This window comes from Anas platyrhynchos, chromosome Z, assembly GCF_047663525.1.
Source record: "Anas platyrhynchos isolate ZD024472 breed Pekin duck chromosome Z, IASCAAS_PekinDuck_T2T, whole genome shotgun sequence".
NCBI lineage: Eukaryota > Metazoa > Chordata > Aves > Anseriformes > Anatidae > Anas > Anas platyrhynchos.
Genome location: NC_092621.1, coordinates 48,884,093 through 48,908,625, shown reverse-complemented (window position 1 = coordinate 48,908,625; position 24,533 = coordinate 48,884,093). Strand labels below are relative to the sequence as shown.

Below are 24,533 nucleotides of genomic sequence, written 5' to 3'. Positions count from 1 at the left end.
AATACCATTTTTTTAATAAGAAAAACACAACAAAGAACAGCACAAAACTGTGAGGAATACATCATTACTCAGAGGGCAAGTTTGTATGCGTTTTCTTAATAGCATTGGGTCAGATCTTGGTTTGGCAGAATGGATGGAAACCAGTGTGTTTTGCAGGTAAATGACAGACTGCTGAAGAATAAGTCTCTAATTAGGTACTTCATGGAGATATTTGTGTCCTTGAATTAATATCTTGTCTTTGAACTGAAGTAGATCCTCAAGGCTCATTGAAAAACCTGGAAATGAATAGATCATTAATTTCCTGTAGCAGATACTGTATTTCACGCTGGGTCTTGTCCTCTTACTGGAATGCAAAGCAAGAGGCAACAAGTTGTTCCATCTAGTTACTTTAAAGTTACTTTAAAGATTTTTAGGACAATTCCTTAGATGTTTTTTATTTTTTTTTTTGGTTTTTTTTTTGAGCCTTTCTTGGACTTAAGTTACTGAAAATGCTTTCTGGGCCACTATTACTATTTAAATAGGAATAATTGGTATTAATATTTTCCTTTTACCAGGATTTTTTAAATTTTTTTTTTGAGGGAGAAAACTCCTAAAACCTGAATACTGGTATTTGGCATTTTTCTCTGAATAACTGAGAAAGATAAGCAGTGTGGTGATGCTTTTGTTTGCTTTAGAGTTGAAAAGACTTTAAGACAAATGTTTGATCAATTTAAAGGTTCCTGTGACAGTATTTTAAGTACTGCTTATGTGAGAAAATTTTCAGTGTTATCTAAGAGGTTTACAGTGGGCTACTTATGACAACAGTGATTTTCTTGAAGTGTAGGAAATCAGTAGTAGTACTGAGGAATGTTTTCATTCATTGATATCTGTTGATTTTTTTTTCTCAAGAAAGAGACATGAAATTGTGGTCAAGTGGAATTAATATTTCAGAATGTTATTTACTGAAATACCTAGATAAGAAGGTGAAGGGATGCAAGACACAGACTCCTGATGGCTCTTGAACAGAAGACGTTTATTGCCCTTTTTCACTACTACATATACTTTCCCTGTAGCCCCACGCGCTGTCCACGTGTCCGAAGCTACCATAAAATTGGTCAGAGACCCTCAGATGCGCCTGGAGCCAGCGAGCAATTGGCCACTGCCCAAAGCTCATCTTTAAAGGTGTAGCCAATTTACTTTATCTCAACCTTGCTCAAGTTTTTGCTTCTACCTTGCTTGTTTCCTCATTATTTCTAATCCAGGGATGTGAGAAACACTGCGAAGCTACCTGCAAATTCCTTTCCCACAAGAAGGCTTATTAGGGGCTGGTGTAATAGTGGTTAGATAAGCTGCAGATTGGAAAAGAATTTGAACATAGCTTTTGCTAGATGTTGTAACAACACTTTTTTTGCATAGATTGGGTGAAAGATTCTTGCATTCTCCCTCTCTCCTTCCCTTTCTTATGTTCCTCCTGCCCCCCATTTCTTCATGAAACCACTAAATGAAACAATCGCTGGGAGGTTTTAAAACTGTTACGTGATATTTGGCTATCTTCCAGTTTATTTTTTCACAAGCAAACTGATGGCAATTTGTTGTTCAGGATTAGAGAAGTACTGAAATAGCACTTCTAATGTTCTTCTGTTTTTATGTCACGTATTTAAGTAGTTTTTCCATTTCATGTATTCCCACTGTATACTTATTAGATGTTGTTTTTGGACATGTTATGCCAACATGTATTTATAGGATTAATCTATTATCTTTCTGAAAGGGCAATTTGAAATATATTTCCTTGCGTTAGGAGTTGATAGAGAATATAGAAAGTGGATTTTATAAACTGGGGATCGGATTAGATTAGACTGGTGCATATGGTGTGATGATGTCTGATGCCCTTATGAGTAGAAGTGAACATTAATTCTGTAGCAAGTCAGAGCTTCTCAGTTCTTCTTTTCTTCTTCTGAAGAAGTGGTCTGTCATTACAGAACCTAATTTTAGTAGAACTAGTGGGATGTTGTATTTGCATTAGATTACTCACAATGAATTAGTATATTGAAAAAAAATGTGATAGTTTTCCTGCCCAGCAACAACCAGAATGTAGTGAAATGTTTAGAGGGAAAACAGTTTCCTAATAATGATTTGCAACTGCAGAATGCTGTATAGCTAGGGAACAGTATTTGCCAATTTCCCACTTTGTTCTTTTTCTATCCAAGTTTAATGCTGTAATCTCATTTAAAATGTGTTCTACTTTTTGGTTTCCAGAAATAGGTCATGTTTTGATAATTGTGTTTGTGTTCAGATGTCTGACCTAGTAAGGAAATGCTTCTTTTTAACAGTATTTTCAGAAAGAAGAACATTAAGTTACCTCTGCAGACAAAATGCAGGAAAGGTTAATTACATCTTGAACAACTGGATAAACTTAGCTTTTTAGAATTGACATGACTTGGCTTTCTTCAATTCCTGTCAATTTCATTATGTTTAAAATCCTTACGCTAGTGGTTTTGTGAAAGGCTGCAGCATCATTTTGGAACACAGTTAGAGAATTTTCTGGAAATTAAAAGCATACTGCATTTGTCTTTATGGGATTAATTTATAACTTGCTAAATTTGGGTGAAGCATTAAGACTGCAGTAAATATGGTATAAAAATAAGCACTGAAAAAAAGCTGAAAACATGTTACTGAGCTGTTAGTTACAGTTCTTAGAGCTTTAACTTGAGAGGGAAAAAAAAGCAAAACAGCCTCTATTTTTAGCCGTGGTTGCTTTGCTAAAATTATACCAGAATTGTGTGGGTTGTTTTTTTATTTTTTTATTAAATAGTAGGAATTATAAGACTATTTGTCCATTACTGTATTCTGCTTTGAGGCTCTTTATTACTTATGTAATGCTGTCTTTACCCTCAACAACAACAAAAACAATAATAATAATAAAAACAGGAGAGAAAAACCTTAATAGATCTCTTCAAGCCATGTACAACAGAACAGGCAGGACTAAATGAAATAAAATCTCACTGACTCCCAGAAACCTTGTTTTTTTGCTTTTGGGGAAAAATCCTCTTGTTATGGATCAGATCTTCAGCCTATATTTTCTGTTAAATCCATGTTATTCTTCTAAACTGGCTGTGGGGATGAGGCTGTGATACTGCTATTGTATATACATTATCAATTGAGATTTCAGCTACAAAACAGTTTAAGGCTAGCTGTGAAGCTGAATGCAATAATCACTGTTCACCCAAAAAAAAAAACAACCAACCAACCATCCAAAAAAAACCCCACATGTTTAACAGAAAGAAAAAATGAAACTAAAGAAAGAATTTGGATTGATGTATCTTTATAATTACTCAATGAAGTTCAGCCTCAATCACTAGTAAGTAAAGAACACAATTATTTATCAAAGCTGTACAAACAACATAGGTGTAAGTAATTCCACAAATGAGAGGAAAAAAAAAGGGAGATTAAAAGTACTCAAGAAAATCAAAAGTCCTAGTTAAAAGTGTGGTCAGGCTTGATTTTTTTTGTCCAATGGGAGGGAAAACACCTTTCAAACGGACTGATGGGACTTAGATCTAAAAATGTCTTCTTTCTTAGCTTATGTCAATGAAATGTGAAAATCCAGACACGTGGTTTGATTTTTGGGTGGTCTTGTGTGGAGCCAGGAGCTGGAGAGTCCCTTCCAACTCAGGATATTCTGTGATTGTGGTTCAATGAACTAGCAGTTTTAATTACTGAGGTGACTTGTTTTCTGTTGGACGTGTTCTGTTCTAACAAATCTTGTACTGCTTTGTTTATGACATCTAAGGAGTTTGGTTCTGTAAGTTGTGATACGACTTCAACAAGTAATAGTATTTAATAACTTTATTTAAACATAACTCTCACAGCTGTGATTATTTTTTTGACATAATCCAATTTGTAGGTGACTATCCTGAATAAAAGAACTTTGTGGTTGGTTACTCATTGTTGTTTCATGAATGGCATTTCTTCTTAGGTGCTTTTTATTTTATTCAAAGCAGATACAAATGTATATTTAGTGTTTTTTTTTGTTTGTTTGTTTGTTTTCCCTCTTTACAAATTCTCTGTCAGTATGGCTTCTTCTAGTCATCACTAAACTTTTAATTTACCTAAAAGAATGCTCTCGCTCATCCTTCAGGGAATAATCTACTCTCCAAAACAGTCTTTTTTTTTTTTCTTTTTTTTTTTAAGATTAAAGGTTATGTATTATTGGAAAATCCTAGGTTGTGCCAAGCTACATACTGTGGATTTTTTTTTATACAAGCTGTCAAAACATGATCTCAAAGGTCCCAAGAGTGGAATCAGGATTGTATAAGCTTCACTTGATTTCTAGTCTACTGCCAGCCCACTTTTTCGTGACAAAATCTGAAAAATAGGAAAGAATGATCATTGATAAGGTGAATACTTGGGACTGCTCAGTCTGGAGAAGAGGAGGCCCAGGGGGAATCTCATAAATACTACAAATATCTGAAAGGAGAATGCAAAGAGCACAGAGCCAGGCTCTTTTCAGTGGTGCCCAGTGACAGGACAAGAAGCATTAGTCACAAACACGGGAGGTTCCCTCTGAACATCAGGAAGCACTTCTTTACTGTGTGGGTGACCAAACACTGGCCCAGGCATGGGGTACACAGAGAGGTGGTGGAGTTTTCTTCCTTGGAGATCTTCAGAAACCATCTGCATGTGATCCTGGGCAACTTGCTCTGAGTGTCCCTGCTTGAGCAGGGGGGCTGGACCATATGGCTTCCAGAGGTCCTTTCTAACCTTAACCATTCTGTGATTCTGTAATACAGTGTCTTATGTAGGTATTTGAGTTTCTGGGGCTTCTGTGAAACCTTGGTTAATTATTAAAAGTTCTGGTTCAGTACTAGAAACTCAAAAGAAACTGACTTCACTGTTGAGTTCTCCTGCATAAAGATATTTTGTTCTCTACAGAGCATATGTCAAAACATGTAGGTCAAATATGATAAAAGAATATTCTGTTGAATAGTAAACTGTAAATGGAATTTTATCCTCAAAATGTAGAATACTTACTCTTCACTTTGATAAACATTTCTGCTGTGATAAATATTTTGTGTGCAACCTTCTAGTTCCTTCACTTAGTTGTGTTATTCAAAGGATATCTTGATGACCATCACCTGCATTTAAAGGAGAATTTATTTCATCTAGTTCACTTTAAGGATGTGTTTGAGTTTTTAAAAATAGCTGATATTGTGTGAAAAACACAGCTGTTAGAAAAGTTTGGACTGTGTGAATAATGTTCCATAAATTTTCATCAAGGCTTTTCAGAAGGGGGGAGATATCTACATTTTTCTAGATAAGATGCAGTAAAATACATTTCCCAATTTCATATGCAACTGCACATTTAAATGTTATGCAATAAAAGTGTACATAATTAATTCTCACCTGAAATTCATTCCACAGTGCTTGTTTTGCTGTGAAATTTCACTTCACACAGACAAGCAGATAGACACAGCCCTAGTGAACAAATTTATCCTTCTTTCTCTACTAAGATGTATCATAGAATTCCCTCAGTTGGAAGAAACTCACAAGGATCATGAAGTGCAACTCATGAATCCACACAGAACCACCCAAAAATCAGACCATATGTCTGAGAGCATTGTCCAAGTGCATCTTGAACTCTGTCAGGCTCAGTGCTGTGACCGCTGCCCTGGGGAGCCTGTCCCAGTGCCTGACACCCCTCTGGGTGCAGACCCTTTCGCTATCCCCCAGCCTGACCCTCCCCTGTCCTAGCTCCAGGCCGTCCCCTCGGGTCCTGTCGCTGTCCCCAGAGAGCAGAGCTCAGCGCCTGCCCCTCCGCTCCCCTCGTGAGGGAGCTGCAGGCCGCCATGAGGCCTCCCCTCAGCCTGCTCTGCTTGGGGCTGAACAAACCAAGGGACCTCAGCTGCTCCTCACACATCTTGCCCTCCAAACCCTTCACCGTCTTCATAATCCTCCTTTGGACACTCTTAATAGTCCTTTTTATACTGTGGTACCCCAGACTACATGCAGTACTTGAGGTGAGGCTGCACCAGCACAGAGCAGAGCTGGACAATCCCTTCCTTCAACCTGCTGGCAGTGCTGAGCCTGATGCACCCCAGGGTAAGGCTGGCCCTTCTGGCTGCCAGGGCACGCTGTTAGGTCGTACTCAGCTTGCTGTCAACTAGAACCCCATGATGTTTTTCTGCTGAGCTTGATCTCCAAGCTCTCATCCCCCAGTCTGTACGTATTTATATATACAGCATTGCCATGTCCCAGGTGCAGAGTCTGGCACTTGTTAAATTTCATACTGTTGGTGATGGCCCAGCTTTCTGATTTGTCAAGATCTCTCTGCAAGGCCTCTCCACCCTCTCAGGAGTGAGCAGCTCTTCTCAATTTGCTTACATTTACAAAGTGACCTAGTATACGTTCAAGTCCTGTGTTGAGATCATTTATAAAAACATTGACGGTAACTGTCCTTAAAATGGAGATGTGGGAAATCCTACTGGTGACTGGTGGCCAGCACCATGTAATCCCATTTATTGTAACCCTTTGAACCCTAGCCATCATCCAATTGCTCACCCATTTTAAGTATTTTTCCTTTAGTGAATACAGTTTTAAAATTATACATCACATTAAGAGACTAAACAAAATATAAATATTTCGTCGAGATAGAGTATTTGCTTATTTTAGAGCTTCAGGAAGAGTGTGGGAATTAGATGTGTTCATTTCAAAATGTGTAGATATGCTATTTGCTGCAGGTTGTACTAGTGATTGAGAGTTTTGGACAGAATTCAGTGTTCATTGCTAAATGAGAGATAGTAGAAGCCCACTTTACAAAAGCTGATTTCCATTGCTTGTGGCAGAGACATGTAAATTAATTTGATTAGGTTTATGAAGATGCATAAAACTTCAGGAAACTTCAAATGATCAATTTAAGAAGCAACTATCATTTGAAATGCATATAAAATTGTCACTTTAGGAAGGTGTAAGTATACTGTGAAAGAATGCTGGGTGGTTCAAAACCTGGTAAGTGAATTGTCTTACCCAGACTTTGGGTTGATTTGGTAAGGTTTTTGAGAGAGATAGAACCTGCCAGAATGAATGACAGTCCTATGGTTAAGTGAGAAACTATATGCTTAGACATTTTTACTTTAAAGTTTGCATCTTTGTGATGTTGCAGATATACATGTATTAATATCATATTGCCTATCACCTGTATCACATTCTGTTTTGGACACGCTTATATCTCCTGACTGCTACTTCAGATAACAACTGCTAATGTAACATTGACCAAATCTGTCTGCTGGAGGTAAATCTGGGCAACAAAGGTAGAATGCTGTAGCATGGAAAATCAAAGGGAAGGACTATGAGCTTATGTCTCAGGGAAGAACAGATATAGGCTATAACATGAAAAAAAATATTAACTGGGAAACTGAATGAAATATAGCAGATGCAAATCATATTTGAAAAAGGACAAATTTGTAGCTTGCAGTGCTGTGTATAGCAACCAACTTCAGGCATCATGGTCTTCCTGTGTTGATGAAACTGTGAAAGGGAGTTATTGGCAAAGTATTTCCCTTGCTATGTTACGTGGTTGCCTGTTCATTTAAGTGCAGAACATAGTTAATGCAGTCCAAGACTGCTAGCATTCTGAATGCATTGCTGAACTCTTGGTTATTTTCCAGTAGTAGCTTTGATTTACTGCTTCTCTTGACGTTGAATTAATTTAAGATACCCTTTGACTAAGTATTGTCTGTTTCCTAAATAGATAGTGTTGTCCTTGCAGAGCTGAAATTACGGGCTTTGTCAAATCACATTGGATTGTTTTTAATTAAAAAACACAATGCTAAACTCTGTACCATTATAAAGCCTATGAATGCAACATTAAACTTCTATACAAAGATGTTTATTAGCTATTTATATGACAGCATTGTTTCCACAATAGTTAATACATTTTTTTTCATAATAACTTCCTAAATTTAAAAAATAAAAATTGAGAAACAGGACCAGAAAAAACGGGGAGCTGATTGTCCTCCTTCATAGATCTGAGGATTCAGGAAGGAGGTGACTTTGCAATGTCAATTCATTGCTTTGATCTCTGTCAGTGCTTCTCAGCCTTGACATAAATTAACATAGATCCAGCTGTCGTTTAGTTTTCATTCTGGTAGTAATTCCAAAGGTCTGTGAGAAAAAGAGACTGCCCTGGAAATGGGTCTTTAATTTTCCTCCACTAAAAGTTACTATGGAAAAAGAAGGGTGCTGCTTGTTCAAATGCTTTATTGAGATTAATGTAGTTAGTTTGCACATTGATTATTAAAATAATCCTCCACTGTGAGCTGTTGTCTGTCTGTTCACTCACTAGCAAACCACATTACACATTTTGATGTATTGGGGAACTCTGCTTATTCCTTACCATGTTAGGGTTTGAAGTTGCGTTCTATAATAATAATAATAACAGACCTGTTAGTCCAACCTCACAGCCTGTAAAAGTTATGGAAAAGATTTTCCTGGGGGACATCAGAAGCTAGTTAAAGGACAAAGCTTTTATCAGGCATAGTCAACATAGGTTCATCAAGGGCGAGTCCTGCCTTCATAACCTAATCTACTGAAAGGTCACCCATGTCGTGGACAAAGGGAAGGTGGTGGATGTAACCTTTGGATTTTATTAAAGGCTTTGATAATGTCCCTTACAGAATGCTTCTGGGCAAATTGTCCAACTGTGAGTTGTGCAGGTTGGTCCTATGATGGGTGATTAACTGGCTCAATGGTAGAGCTGAAAGGGCTCTAGTGAATGAGGATATGTCTGGCTGGTGGGCAGTCACTAGCACACTAGGAGTGTTCCTGCTACTGTACTTACTGTACTATACAGTACTGTACTGTTCTATCCCTGAATTAGAGGGAATATTTTTTTATTTATTTTTTTTTTTAGCTCTTTTGCTTTGCCTGTCTCAGTCTCAGGCCCTGTTCATAGAACCAGTTGGTATCAAAAGGGTAGCAACTCTTGACGTGATACAGGAAGTACTGCGCTGCTGTGTGCTATCCAGAAAATCCTAAGCTCGTTGCTTGGGCCCAGCTGTAGTCTTGGACTTCAGAATAACATGGTCAAGTCTTACATAGCACATGAATTTTGTCTAGGTGTGTGCTGGTTGTTGAGGTTGGCCAGAACTGCTTTGATGATATTGTAGAGCTAGTTTTTTATTTGTTTGTTTTAATTATTATTATTACTGTGAATCAGAGAGACTGTTTCCTCTGTATTGTTCAGTGTATGAGCTGATTGAAAGTATTGTGCGTTACATTAAGGTAATATAGAAATAAAACTAACTTTAGCATTACAATAAGGCAAGCAGTATATAAAAAACTGCTGAAAATTGATATAGGAGAAAAAAATATAAATGTTCAGCTAAAAAGATCACAGTCTTAGGGATTTTCATTGTATTGTGTCAGTTGAATTCTACTGGTACTATTGTGTGTGTTAACTTCATGCTAGTTACTGAACAGGTAGATAATAAACAAATGAAAATCTTGTCCCACTGGAGTGTTTTAGCTAGTAGAGATTATTGTTGAGCTGTTGTTTGAATTGTATTTTCTATATGTTTTGTAAGTTGGAAAAAATTACACAGAAGTAGAATGTAAAAATGAACTGAATTTATCCTTGGCATCTTTCTTTTGTTTTTTTTTTTTAAATTCAGGTACTTGAATACATGAATGATATGCTATTTGTGTGAGTAATAAGTTTTGAAATGTATGTAGAAAGGATAAGGAAATACTTTTCATTCGTCTTATAACCAGAGCTTTTCTCCATTTGCACAAAAAGTAGATTCTGACATCTATGGTTTATTTCATTATTGTTTTACTGAGGGCAGAATAAGACTACAAGAAGGAACATGAAGAAACAGAAGAATCTGTCTGTGAAACTGAAATGTGCCACTGAAGATGGATGAAATGTCCAAATTATTTTATATAGTTTAAAAGGTAGAAGAGAATTTTGGGAGAGTTGGCAACAACTATAGCTAAAGGATTTTATAAAAGCTTTTATCTCATTACCATTAGTTTTCTAGCTTTTGCTATTATCATAAAGTATATAAGGCACACAGTTCCAACTATCTGTCAATAACAAAGTACCAAGTAGAATTTTTTAAAATTAAGAACATAGTATTCCTATATAAAGTCTTAATCGTGAACTCAAAAGTATTTTTCTAGGTCATTCGCAAGGATCAGTGGAGGAAACTGGGAAATTAATTGGGTTGGTAGAGATACCTTAAGAAAACCCTTTAGCTGCTGTTGTAAAGAAGGGAAGATAAACTTCAATAAAGTTTTTGCTCAATAATGAGCTGTAAACAATGTACACTAGCCATTTTCATTAAAAAGCAGAAGTTAATTCCAGGTACTAAATATATATTGTATTTTATGCGGTTCTTTCTTGCTGTAGATTATCTGCATGAACTTTGAAGTATTAAAGCAAAGATAATCACTTTCAAATAAATCTACCAGCAGTAGCAGTCTATTAAGCTTCTTGCTGAAGCACAAGAATTGGAGGGCAGATAAAAGCCTTTCACAGCTGTAGCTAGCAAATGTATGGAAAAGTATTGTGTGTATCCTATCGCACATACAGACCATCCAAACTTAAATGTGTGGCTTTGTTTTTGCATTTCTTGTCTTTTTTTTTTTTTTTTTAAACAGATGTAAATACCTAAATTACTTGGAGTACTTTTTTGTTATTTTTTGCTTTTTGCAATTAAAGGAAAAGCTTTGTAGCATTTCTTTACTTGTATTGCTCAAAATTGTCTGACCAATCTTCTTTGCCTTTAGGTTCATATAGGAAGTCTTGATAGCTGTTGCAGTCTCTCTTAGTCATTTGCATTTGTTGCTACATATATTTGATGATTTTCATTGTTACAGTTACCCTGAAAAAGGAATTAAAATGCTGGTTGAAGTAGATGGTCATAGGAAGTGCTTTTTTGATGGTATTGCTTGCAACTGAAAATACAAGTAAACTTCGTTGTAGTGACTTGATGTCAGATTTTATGAGATAAGGTACGTGTCTGAGACAGCCGACATTCCTCTCTGAATACAAAGTTTATATTCTAGCTTAATGAGTTATTTCCACTGTGTGATGTGGCATTTATTTTTTCTTGCTTACGTTCCTAATGGCTGGCCCATCCATTATGGAATCTACAAATAGGTCTCCAGCCATGCTTAGACATTTTTGCGGCACATGACTGTTATTTTTGCTAAGGCATTATTACTATTGCATTTAAAAAGAATACACTAAGGAACAAAAAGGGAGATTTCATATCAATGCATTAAAATTTGCACTTGAGAAGATGTTGTAATAACCAATCATGGAAACTATTTCTGGGTACATGAAGGGCAAGAAAGTCATCAGAAGTAGTCAGCATGGATTCATAAAAGGGAAGTCATACTTGACCAACCTTACAGTTTATGATAACAGTCTTGGTAGATGAGAGAAGAGCAGTGAATATTTTCTACCTTGATTTTAATAAGGCTTTTGACGCTGTCCCATGTAAGATCATCATAGAGAAATTGATTAAGTGTGGACTAGATAAGACAATGAGATGGGCTGAACACTGGCTGAATGGCTGGGTCCAGGGGATGGTCATCAGCAGTACAAGGTCTAGTCACAGTCCATTAACTAGTGGTGTGTACCAGGGATCAGTACTGGGTCAAGTGCTGTTCAAAATCTTCGTTAATGATCTGGTTGATAGGGCAGAATATACCCTCAGCAACTTTGCTGGTGATTCAAAACTGGGAGGAGTGGCTGATGTACCGGAGTTGTCATCCAGAGGGAAAACAATACAGGCTGAGGAAAGTATTTTGGATATTGTATTGCTGATTCGCAGGCCATTCTGTGTGAAGTCAGTTTCTCTGCCAAGTAAATATGACTTCTCTTCCAAATTCCATCTTAGCTGGGACATCCAGTCTTTGAGGGAAGTAGAGTATTTTCATAAATATCTTCACATCAATACTGGCCAACAAGAATTCATAGGCCACTGTCTCTCTATTGATAATTAAAGACACGTCAGGCTTGTGAATCTGGTTCAGGTAGGTGACAGAGGAAATGACTATGTTCTGGTTTATGGCTGAGTAACTGTTCTTTCTGAAAACTAATTGCCAGGAGTCAGTGCAGTAGGAATAGAAATGGCCAATAGTGACTTTTTTCAACATTGTACAGGTAGAGAACAGCAACAGCTAGGGTAGTAATGTGATTGTGTCTTCCTGATTTTGGTATATACGAATGCTTTCAAGGCAGACTTTAATGTGGAGCTTTGAATGTTCCTGAATACTACATTCAGACTGCTGTAGTTAGTTGAATTGAAATTGCTTTTCCTAATCTTTAGCAGAATATTTCAGAACTAGAAGTTAATTATATCTGGGGGACCTTATATAATTTGTGCATTGTTAGGGGTTGAATGGAATTCCATAGAGTTTTCTTTTCTGATTCATGGAAATTATGAACTGCAACTGTTGCTGCAGGAACAGTAGTGACCTTTTACTCTCAGAGAAACTATGAATTCCAAGTGCAGTTCTGTGGTGTCTTGATATCCTAGCTATAGGAAGTAATCTCACAGGTGATGTTCTTCATGTTGATTGAAACTGTTGTCAAGCTACAAATACATGGATCTCATACAAAGCTCATTGACACGTAAGAGGGTACATCTCAAAAAATTGTATCTAGCTTGAGAATATTTTTTCCTTTTGTACAGAAATGTAGTACAGTTGCTAACAGAATACTACAGGTATAAGTTTACTTAGCCAGCAGGAAGTCACTCTTACGAGGTCAATGTCTTTGGATTTGATACCTTCTAAACCAGTGACTCTTTTTTTGAATATCCTGTATTCTAAGTAAATCAATCTGGACAAATTGTGGATTGACTAGGAATACACTAAGGTTTTAAGTTACGAGAACTCATGAAGTGTGGAATTCTGGATAACCGTATTATTCATCCTCTGCCCATTTCAGGAACCCTCAGTGAAGAACTGATAATAGCAACAGATATTCCTCTGAGGCCTTGGCCACTGTGTGGAGAACATATTTCTTACCTATTATGTAGAATATGCATTATTTAACGTTTCATAAAGGCAAGACTACTTTCTTATATAAGCTGTTGCCTTTTTTGTTTTTATTTATTTGTATTTACATTATATAGGAATATATTATATTTACATTACATTATATGTATATACATACATATCCTGTCTCCTTCCCTTTTCCCCTCCCTCCCTCCCTCAACTGGGGAAAGCCATATCTGTCAATCAAAAAGTGAGGTAGTGCAGGAATACAAGGAGATTGTTTGATGGTCACTAAGAAATTGTCAAGTGTAATTCAGTTTCTTCTCAGATGCTACCTTACATAACTATAGTTTTATACACATTTCTTTAATGAATTATTTAGAGGACTACATAGTTACATAAGACCCGGATCACTAGAATCCAGGTAACTTGAACTTTCTGTGTGGGGAATGTCAGTGTCTGCAATATATGAATCAGTTGTGTTGGCTTTGTGATGCACATCTGAGAAACTATTTCTTGGTTGAATCCTCTGGATCTGATTTTCATATTCATATGCTAGTCTTTCATTCATCATATAATCATCTCTAAGCAGAAAGGAAATCCTGTGTTAGTCACCAGCAGTGGAAATCTAGAGGAACTTCACTTGAAAATGAAATAAAAATTACCTTCTTAAATATAGTTGTGTGATTCTTTGAGATTGCTGCCCACACATTACATTTGTCCTTACGTGCTTAAATACAAAGTCACCCTCATGTGACAATCTTATTGCTGGTATAATTGTGTGAGAGTTGAGCTTACTCCATCCGTGTCTTTCAGTAATGGAAAGTAGTGAGAAAGGAGGAGACATCCTAAGGCTACTGGTCAGATGCTGCTGGTCAGCCTAACCTAAGCTCCATTAAGCTACATGTTTGTGAGGAATGTATTCCTAAAGTTCCTCAACTACAGATCCACAGTTGTAGAGTAGGAAACACGTCCATTTCTTTATATTGCTGATAGCATCTTTTCTAACTTTTATTGGAGCTTTTTCTGGGTTACTTAGACATAACTAGCTCTATCATATTGTTTAGTTTTTCTTTCTGAATTTTTTTCTTTGTATGCTATTAGTTTCTTTTTTCTTCCATGTTCCTGTTGGTTATTCCACCTGTATCATGTCTCAAATGGTCAGTAAACATCCTTTTACACTTGCATTGCTTTATGTCTTTTATAAAAGTACTGCTCCTGCGGGGGCTCCTCTCCACGGGCTGCAGCTCCGGCCCGGGGCCTGCTCCTGCGGGGGCTCTCCATGGGCCGCAGCCTCCTCCAGGCCACATCCACCTGCTCCAGCGGGGGCTCCTCCACCCATGGGGGGGCTGCAGCGTGGAGATCTGCTCCATGGGGGACCCATGGGCTGCAGGGGGACAGCCTGCTCCACCAGGGGCCTCTCCCTGCACAGCCCGCAGGGGAACTGCTGCTGCCTGCCTGCCTGCAGCACCTCCTGCCCTCCTGCGGCACTCACCTGGGGGCTGCAGGGCTGCTTCTCACTCCTTGCACTCCCAGCTGCTGTTAAGCATCAGGTTTTTTCCTTTTCTTAAATCTTCCCTCCCGGAAGCCCAACCAGTGTCTCTCCCTGGCTCAGCTCTGGCCAGCAGCGGGTCCCTTTTGGAGCTTCTCTGAAACTAACTCTTACCTAACACAGAGCAGCTTCTGGTCTCTGCTCACAGAGGCCACCCTTGCACCCCCTTGCTACCAAACCCTTGCCACAGAAGTCCAATATTCCAAGCAGCTTTACTCTCAGTATTAATTTCTAGTGACTTAGACATACAGTTTATAGTCCAGAGCAATTGCTAATTTATTTTTATATGATGTTTTCTAATGGTTAACAAAACAATGTTAAAGAGATTAATTTCTTCAATACTTTTGAAATGTCCCCAGCACAATAGGATTGTAAAGCATTTGTGTTTTGTTATTCATTCATTGTCAACTGGCACATGTCAGGTGATCCTTGAATGTTAGTATCCTTGGTAAGCAGTGATTTTAACATGATATGGAGCTTATTTTTCACCTTGTGAATTATGAATTTTAATATTTCTTGTTTGGACTGCTGGCTATAATTCTTGAAAGCAAGCTGATAATTATAAATTATAAATATTCTCTTCTCTATGTTAGTTTTTTTTTGTGTGCAATAGTGTACTTAAATTGTACCATAGAAAAATGGGAAGTTATTTATCATAGAGAAAGTAGGCTGCCTTGGAGTACTGCAAAAATGGTGTCAACAATGTTAGCCTCTCAGAAGTGGAACATAAATGTAGGCAGTAACCACTGGAAACTACAGTTAATAATGAGCATGCCTTTGTGTTTATAAAAATGAGTTTTCATTTAACTGTAGTAAAGGTAGATTCCTTTAAGTGACATGTTGCCTGTATCAGCTCTGAACTTGGACTGCCGAGACAGTTCAGCAGATTGTTCATGGTGATAGGGTTATGCTGGGTTTGGTCAGCAGCCTGGCTCTACTAGAAAAGATAGTTGCCTTCTTTTCTTGCCTTCACATCTAACTAAGGAAAAATAGAGAAAGAACAGGTCTTACTACTGTTCTTCTGTGTCTTATGCCTTCTATAGTAGATAGCATATAGATAGCTTCAGCTCTTTTAAGTGACTGCAAATGGATAGTGTTTCAGACAATAATAAGTCTCTTTTGACATTGGAATTGCTTCAGATAATCATTTTGAATCATGATCTAAACCAGCCACTAAGAGACTTCGGTTTAAAACGTCTCTTTTAATTTTGAATAGCATTGCTAGTATTTTTTTTTTTTAGAAGACAATTGGATTTTCATTAGGTGTTAATTTACATAAAAAGATGTTGATTTACAACCAAAAATAGTATTTCACTTAATTTAATACTTTGTTTTGTTAACCATTGTGAGACTGTTAGTATATTTGTAGCTGTTAGTGTAAAAATTTATTTATGATGATGCACGTGAAGATTTAATTCATCGAAAAAAATGTTATCTGAAGTGTAACTGTCAGAAATGAAAACGGTAAGTTTAGTGGAACAAATTTTAAATTTAGAACTATTGTGCTAAAGAAAAGAAGTATTATACATAATTAATACATTAATAATTTCTGGTGACATTATCATTTCAGATTTTAAAGGGAGACAACATTCTGTCACACTTTATTTTCATTTATATTTAGGCAGCAATTGTGTCTTTTTCAATTTTCAGCTAAGATTAAATAAACTGGTCATTGAATTCAAGTAGCTGAAAAAATAAAATGAAACTATTTTCTTAATATCAGCAGAAAAAATGTGTTGCTGTAAAGAGTTTGTTCAACAAGCTGTATACCCTAGTGTTCAGCTAATGGATTGCTTTTGATTATATTTGAAATTTTAGTAGGAAAACTATATTCAAATATTGAGTATAGTTTAAAATTATTTATTGCTTGTGGAAAATGTACTATCAAATGTAGTCAAAGATGCTATATATCATCAAAAATATCATCAAACTTCATCAAACTTCTTAGATTTTGTGGTGTCGAGGGCAGAAAAGAACTTAAAGTCACTCAATGTGAAAAGCAATACCCCAAGTTGAATGTTTAATGCTAGATTTCCCTGTGTCAGAACACTGACAATAAATTAAATACAAATCATGCCATGGTCCCACAGGCCTCAGTAGCCCTGTTGCCTGCTGTGTATATTGGCTGTATGTGCATCTGTTTATCAGATTGAAAACTTTGCCACACTCCATTAAATTGTTAGCTGCTGCTTTATAGGAGAAGGGGGCAATAGTGGTGGCCACACCACATCTGGTAATATTAAAACTTAAAAGCACTAAAGCACTTCCAGCTATGCCATCATCACAGTTAACTGTGATAGGATGTCTGTATTTCAAATGGGACTGTTCTTGTGTATCTCTTCAAAGATTCCTGTTTGTTTACTTATGTATTGTATGTTTTTGTTCAGAATTTTGCCACAAGGAAGGAAAAAGAATGGCAAACCAATCAAGCCACAGAATAATCAGAAGGGAGAGTCAAGTTCTTTGCCAAAGTGTTGCAGAACAATCAATTTTTAGACCTGTGTTGTTTTATGAACCATTTTTAATTCCACAGTGTGACTGTACTTTGAACAAAACGTAATGAAGTGCTGTTTTGGTTTTAGAGATGTTCTTTACGAGATAGGCTTAAGTGCTATTTTTTTTTTTCCCAGCTAATCTTCCTGTACCGACCATTGCTGCAATAGATGGAACTGCATTGGGTGGTGGCCTTGAACTTGCTTTAGCCTGTGACATAAGAGTGGCAGGTAAGTATGAATCCTGCTTATTAAACGTAGGATTATTAGTGTTGCAGAAGGCTTGACTAATCTTTGCCTTGGCAACAGTCTTTTAAATCTGATTTTGTTTCTAACAATGTTTATAACCAATAAAGGGATTTAGCAGAAACCTGGCTGAAGTACTTGCTGATTTTTAATTTCATAACACTTACTCCTGATAACTGGAGTATTTTTGCTACAGGTTTTACTTTATTCTTATTTCTCGTATTACCTTACTTGTTATGTGTAATTAATAAACTACAGAACTTGCCTTGGTGGGAGTAACTAGATCTTTTAATAAAGGCAGAACAATTAATTCTATTTAAAGATATTTTTCACAAGTGAGTGTTTACAGAGTGATTTGTTATTCTTTTTGAAGGAAGTGTAACAAATGAATACCCTTGCAGGGCATTATTGCTTATTTTGCAAGTTGTTTTCCTATAGATTATAGTAAGAAATCATTTACACTTTTATTTTTTCAGCCTCTTCTGCTAAGATGGGCCTAGTTGAAACAAAGTTGGCAATCATTCCAGGTGCAGGTATGAAAGTTTTGCTTTTGTTTCCACAGAAAATTAAACAATGCATGCTCTTGATACTTGATTTTAGATTGTCTGCAAACTTCAGCTTATTTTTATATTTCCATTATGGATCGTTGGCCTGTGTTTAAAGGTTATTGCTCATGTTACTTACTGAAAATTAATTAAAAGTGTTTTGCTCATTTTCAGGGAGTGGCACTTGTGTTTTTTTTTTCAATCAAAATTACATTAACTAAAACAGTATTAAGTGATTCTGTAAATGAGATTTTATGTCTAGATATGAAGGCTGAGTAATTTTTTTGAGGATCAGGCTAGGAAAAAAAGGTAGTGTTAACTATCAGTGTACAAAAATGGTAATTTAATTAATGATCCACTTTTATGTACTGTCCAGTACAAATTCTGTTTTCATGCTACTTGTACATTGGTTGTAAAGAATTTAAAACCTGAATGTATAGTGGGAATAGATCTTTTGTCTTGCCAAAAATTCTTTTCTGTTTTTTATGTGTAAGGCCAGCTCACTGTTTCTTTTCTTTTTTTTTTTTTTTTTTTTTTTTCCTGGATTCATAATGAAGTAAATTTACAGAATAAATAATATTTACCAAGGCCTTTGGTGTTATGACACCTTTTTGTTTCTTTTATTTATTTATTTATTTTATGGGTAAATTATTCCCATTAAGATATCTGCCTTTTTTGGAAAGGGGCAATACCTTGAACATAAATGTCTCCTCCTGACCCTACTCAGCTTTGGCCATTGTTTCTGGAAGTTCTGGAACTACATATACATTTTCTTTACACCTGTTTTCTTTGTAATAAGTGGAAGCTATTTTGGAAGTACCATATCTAATTTTAATGAACAGTGTTGCAGCTTGTGTAGAGAGGAGAGTAAAAGCTGCCATAATGTTAACACTGATATAAACTTTGTCTAGGAAACACTCCCATCCTATCACTAATACAGACAATTATTGTCCAATTTGAAAGGCTTTTTTATTACGGTTATCGTTGAGTTGTGATTTCAGTCAATATTTTATCCCTATCTATGTTTTTCTCTGTGGTCAGAGCTACATTTTGCATAAGCATAACTGAGTCCATGACCAGACCCTTTTTAGCAGTGGGTAAAGATGAATTTTGTAGATGATTTTAAGGATATATTTCCTTCTGGCATTGTTGTCATGAGATAGTATACCTTTTTTAGTATGTTCTGGTGAAGTAAAAGACAGAAAATGCCATTTTTTGGGGGAAATTTTTTTCCACTTTGTCCATCCATTCCACCTTCTACCAAGGAATCTTGCAGGCTGGTATTGCATACGTGCTCCCAAGCTCAAGAAGTTCAGGTCATGCTCTCCAGATAGTTTTGGAATTCAACTTACAGAGGTTGTCTCAGATTTCCTTATCTTCTGTTACTTATAGATGTTTTAAATTTGTAATGCTTTCACCTTAAAATGCTAAGCAACTGACTTCATAATGAGTTTCTTTGGGGGTTTCATTCAGAATGTGTTATTACTACCCAGGGATGGAGGTCTGAGAAATCTTTTGTTTTTCTCCTCCTAAAATCGTACTTTGGAGATGTGTCTTCACCTCCTTGAAAATATGACATATTTCAGCAAGTTACAGCGCCTTTTAAACTTGTGAAGTTTTGGAGTATGTTCAGTGATTAATTTTTCCCTGCTCCTATCAGCCTGTCAGACTATTTTTGCTGAGTGTATTTGAGCTTATCACAACTTTTTCCTGTTCAGCCTGCACTTGCTCCACCCTTACCAAGCACTGAGAATGTTTCAGCTCTTTTCACCTCCTGTCATTGAAGTAGCAACTGGTCATGCTTTGTGTCTTCAGAAAATGAAAGAATTGTATGTACGTCATTTAGGTAGAGAAGTTAGAAATGTCCACTTGAACCTTAGGCTTCATGGGTAAAGCAGATATTTTCTTATAGTGTTTAATTCCAGCTGCTCTGAGCTGAAGGAGGACTGGGAATTGCAGCTGAAAAGATGAACGTAGCCATTAAGAGACCTCGACAGGTTTCTGCTACCATCTAGTTCATGTGAAACTCACTGACAAAATATGTTGCTTCTTCTGAGTGGGTCCATACAGTGTGGCAAGCTACTACTGTTTTTATACTACTGCACTGTCACATGTATGGGATAGATGTGAAGATTTTAAATTAGGTGATAATGAACAAGTTCATTTAAGGTCATATGAAAAACTTCTTTTTAATGTTCTTTTTTTAGAAGTTACATACGAAAAGTTACATTAAAAGCATTTTGTTAGAATGTAATAGCCAAGTTTTAAAGTATCTGAGCAGATCAGCTACAGTGTTTTGGACCTTGTTGTGTGCTGTGTTGAATTCCATCCCGTTTTGAAATACGCACAAGAAAGGACATAGTCAGGTGCTGTCTAGTGAGCAACGAGTTTTAACATAAATTGCCCAAGTGTGAGAAGTTTTGCTTCTGAGTATGCACAATGTACCGCAGCATTGTAAAGGCTCAGGTTGAGCAGCAATTGAATTCTGGTTAATATAAAGACATGAATTGTTCCTTCTAAGTCTGCTAAGGATTTCAACCAAGTAGGCATTTCTAGAGCATGCCTTGTCTGTGCTAGCAGCTTGAGTCTCCTCAGAAATACCATTCATGGTGGACGGCAGAGCAAAAGCTAGTGGGAATAATAGTGGAGCCTCCTTTTATACAAAAGCTTTGTTCACAGACCAGCTCAAAATGTGAAGGAGAAAGATTGAATCTCCTGTCTTTGGAAATTTAAACCCTGTTCTCTCTCCACTATGAAAAAAGCCTTAGCTGCCAAGTTGTGAGTTAGGGAAGGTAGAAAATCTTTCAGTTTTTCCTATTAAGTACATCCCAGTGTCTACGAAGTAAGTCAAGATTCGGTAAACTGAAGGAAATGTGTAGCAGAGAGAAAACAGCTTGGTAGCTCAGTGCTGGGTAAGTTACCTGAGCATGAACACTAATATTTTTGTTTTCCTTACAAAGTCCCCCAGTTGCTGTTTATTACACAGGTAGTCTTACATTACCACACCATGCATGTATGCCTGACTATCCGTATTTGTCTTTTCTACCCTTTGCCTTTCTCAGTTTTCTTCCCTATGTATGTTGGGTCTCTTGGAGAGTTGCAGTCTGGTTTGACTAAAGATCAGTGATTGCAAAAAGAGATAGTCCCTAGAATTGTATCAAAAGGAAGATGAAGTAACCTATTCTTGGACATAAAAGAATTGGCACAGGAGGGAAGTATTGTTGATGTCCTAGCTGTGGCAAATGTTTCAGTTAAAATACTTGTTTCACTTTACAGCACTGAGTTCAGATTTCATGGGAAACCAGATTTTATTAACTCTGTTGTTTAAGGAGATGCTTGTTACCAGCCGGAGTGACTTTTCTCAGTTGTTTGCTAAAGGAGCTGTTTTTTTTTGATTTCTTAGTCAAAAAGCCATTTGAACACCTGTGTAGCACAGTAGTTCTGCACAGGACTCAACATAGCATAGGAAAGCTTTTTTACACAAAAAAAACATGTTCTTTCTCTCTCTGTTGTTACTTGTAAAACTTACGTAAAAAGGAAGCCAACCTCTCTCTGTAACTGAATGTAGTTTCTAGTGTCTATCTACTTGCAAAAGAAGAATTTCACAGTGACAAGTTTCTTATCTGAAAATTGCCTTTTTTTTTTTGGAGTACTCACAGGGACCTTCTTTTTCCACTTTCTGGCTTTTTAAAGTTATCTCCATCCATAGTTCATTTCTGTTTTTTATAATTAGTCTTTCACTACAGATATCATATTGGGCCAGCAGCAGATGCATGATGCCTTGCTGACAGATCTGCTTTTATTTGTTAGTATCTTATTTGGATACCACTCAGTAATAGATCTGTTAGGAGAAGATAAAAATGCTTGTAAACAACATACTTAAACATTCTTATTATGTTAATAGAATGAGACATGATTGTTTGATGAGAGGAAAGTACTCTGTGCCAATAGGAAGTGAGAAAGTCAGGTGAAAAATAACTTGGATTTATTTTATGCAATTTTTTTTTCATGTAAAATTTATGTGTAAAGCTGAGATATTGGTGTAAATCAATGATTATGCTTCCATAAAAAAGACATGGTAACAGAACTTCATTGGAATTAATCTGCTCGTGTCAGCAGATAATATGACCTAGCTAGATTAAAAATGTAGCTACTGGCCTGCATACTTACAGCTTTCACTCCTCTTTTTTATTTTGTTTTGAAGACATTTTAATTAGCAAGACTTCATTCAAATCATCAAAGCAAATCTTGCCTTTGTTCTCCCCTCCAAACCTAAAAGAACCCCACTACTTCATTACAGAGCTCTCCTTCACACTCAAGATGAACAATGCAGACTCTTTAAAGATGAAATAAAAATCCAACACGTAATCCCAAGGAGTATGTTTTCATTGACAATATTCAGTTTAAAAGCATATTTTGCCAGGAAGGCTTAAAAAAAATCTTTGTTTCTTTGTTAATGTAGATTGTCTGTGTCTTTGTTTTGCATTTTACAGTGACTTTGAACCTTCTTTTCCAGAGATGAATCCAAAGCTGTGTTGCATAGCACGTTGGACTATTTTTTGTCTTTAAAATACATAGGAAGGGATAAGTTTAATGGCAGCATTTATGTGATTTATGTGTTCTTCTTCTTTTTCTACTTTGGTAACAGTATTGTTTTAACTGTTTTTCTAGACTTTAAAATATGTTTGAGGAAGTTATGGTACTTGATGAGAGAGGAAAAACACTAAAAATTAATTTTCATTGCACAGGAAGAAAAAGAGAGTGAGAATGAAAACTGAATGTAGGTAATCATTGTGTATTTTCCTTATCTCTTGAATTATTCATCATTCACTTTTAAAAACAATGTGAGGGGTTCTGTTACAGGATTTATTTTAGAGTTGAAAAAAAATACCCTACTTTGGATGAGAAAGGTGTCGAGGGAGTTTCCAGATGTGAAAAACTCATACAGAATGTGATACTGCTAACAGCAGAAGTTGTACAATTCATCCAAGTGTAAAGGTTAAATAATATGTCAGACATTTCAAGTTGCAATCTGATGCACCTTAAAATATATTGTCAGCATGTTCTTTAGATTTGTATACTTCAGTTAGTTCTACACTAATAGGAATAATTGTGCTTAACAAATACTGAAAAATTAAAGTATTGTGGTAGGACTTAAAGGTTTTTGAACATTAATTGTAATTTTTCTGGATGTAGGTGCTACGTGATGATGCATCATTACAGAGATACCTAGAAGAAAAATGTGCTTGTTTAGTATAACTTTATACCTCTTTCCCAAGGATCCTCTGCCTTTCTATCCCATCTTTATTCTGGCCTTCAATGGATGTATTCGCATCATCATATTTACTTTTTCCTTAAACTCTCTCTAGTTCTTATACAGTTTTTTCTTATTACGTGAAGACACCCTTTGAGTCTTATTACCTTTTTAAAGTTCAACTCTTAATCCTATGACAATTAAGTGACTGACTGGGAAAGTAAAGCAGCTTTGAGTTTGTTTCTCTTTATTTTCAGTTAATCTGTAAACTGTTATGATTTCTCTTACTTTTCCTGTTTCCTTATTCCAATCTTATGTCAAAGTTTTAATACTGTAAATTCCCCAAATTAAATACTGATCGAAGACATTTTAAAGGAAGCTTCTTAATCAATGTCTTTACCATTTCATCAATATATTTTTTTAAATTTTATTTACTGAGGAACAACCAAGAAAATAAACTTTTTTCTCCCCCCCCCCTTACAACTAAAAATACTTCTAAATTTATTTTATTTTATTTTTTATTGAGGTCTAATAGTGCCTGCTATGTATTTACAATCCTATTGTGATTTGATATAACAAAAAAACTAAATTAGTTACTCTAAGAACATTTATCTATATTTTCTTCAATCATCTGAAGTCTAGAAAGCTTTATTTGCATTTTAATATTTTGTAATGTTTATTTTATGCAGCTTGTTGAATAGATGGCCTCAAGTAAAAAATTCCTAATAGCGTAGAAAACAGATGTTTGTACATCCACTCTTTTCTCAAAGTAATTAAATGCAACATATAGAATGTTGGTAGAGAGAAGTAAATCAATTCTGCTTCTGTAAGTTAGGGAGAATTGTGGTTCTTATGTTTTCTTCTTCTTAAATAAAAATAAGCTGATTTTCATCAAATGACTCATTTTCTCCCTAGCTTTATGATCCCTTTTAATGGTGATGATGTTGAGATGAAATTTTAAAATGTCATGCAATACCAGCGCTGCAAAAGCTCCATACATAAAACTAATGTTTTTCAAATTTTATTTACAGTATCTCCGTATAAACAGAATACTTTGTAAGAAGTGGTAATGTACTGCAGAGCAGAAGATGATAGGAGAATGCCACATAATCAAAGCTGTTCCCCATATTCACATGAAACATACAGTACTTTTGCAGTGATACACAGAATAATCTGTGCTTTTCCCTTTGTGTGCTAGCCATAGAACACTTTCCAAAATCATATTAAAAACACAACTGATTATTTGTACAGAAAAAAAGAGTTAACCAAGGTTATCATCAGTGAACCCAGTGACTGAAACTATATAGAATGTGTTTGAAATACCAAGTTCAGTGTGAGAAACTGACTGCTTCTGACATGCCAGTTGTTTCTGCTTGCATGCATTGCAGAATTTTTCTTCCTGACCTAAATTTGGAAATACGTTGTTTACAACAATTAACTGTCATGTATTTCAG

The 24,533-nt window shown here is 36.1% G+C and overlaps 1 protein-coding gene across 4 annotated transcripts in view; it reads left to right on the top strand.

The window, feature by feature from the left end:
* Window positions 1-24,533, top strand: part of AUH (AU RNA binding methylglutaconyl-CoA hydratase) — a 110,492-nt gene that overhangs the window by 34,627 nt on the left and 51,332 nt on the right. For all 4 annotated transcript variants that reach the window (XM_038170195.2, XM_038170194.2, XM_038170193.2 and 1 more), the window contains 2 exons: window positions 17,173-17,265; window positions 17,757-17,813. In XM_038170195.2, coding sequence (XP_038026123.2) covers window positions 17,173-17,265; window positions 17,757-17,813 — 150 coding nt within the window. The remainder of the gene's footprint in view (window positions 1-17,172; window positions 17,266-17,756; window positions 17,814-24,533) is intronic.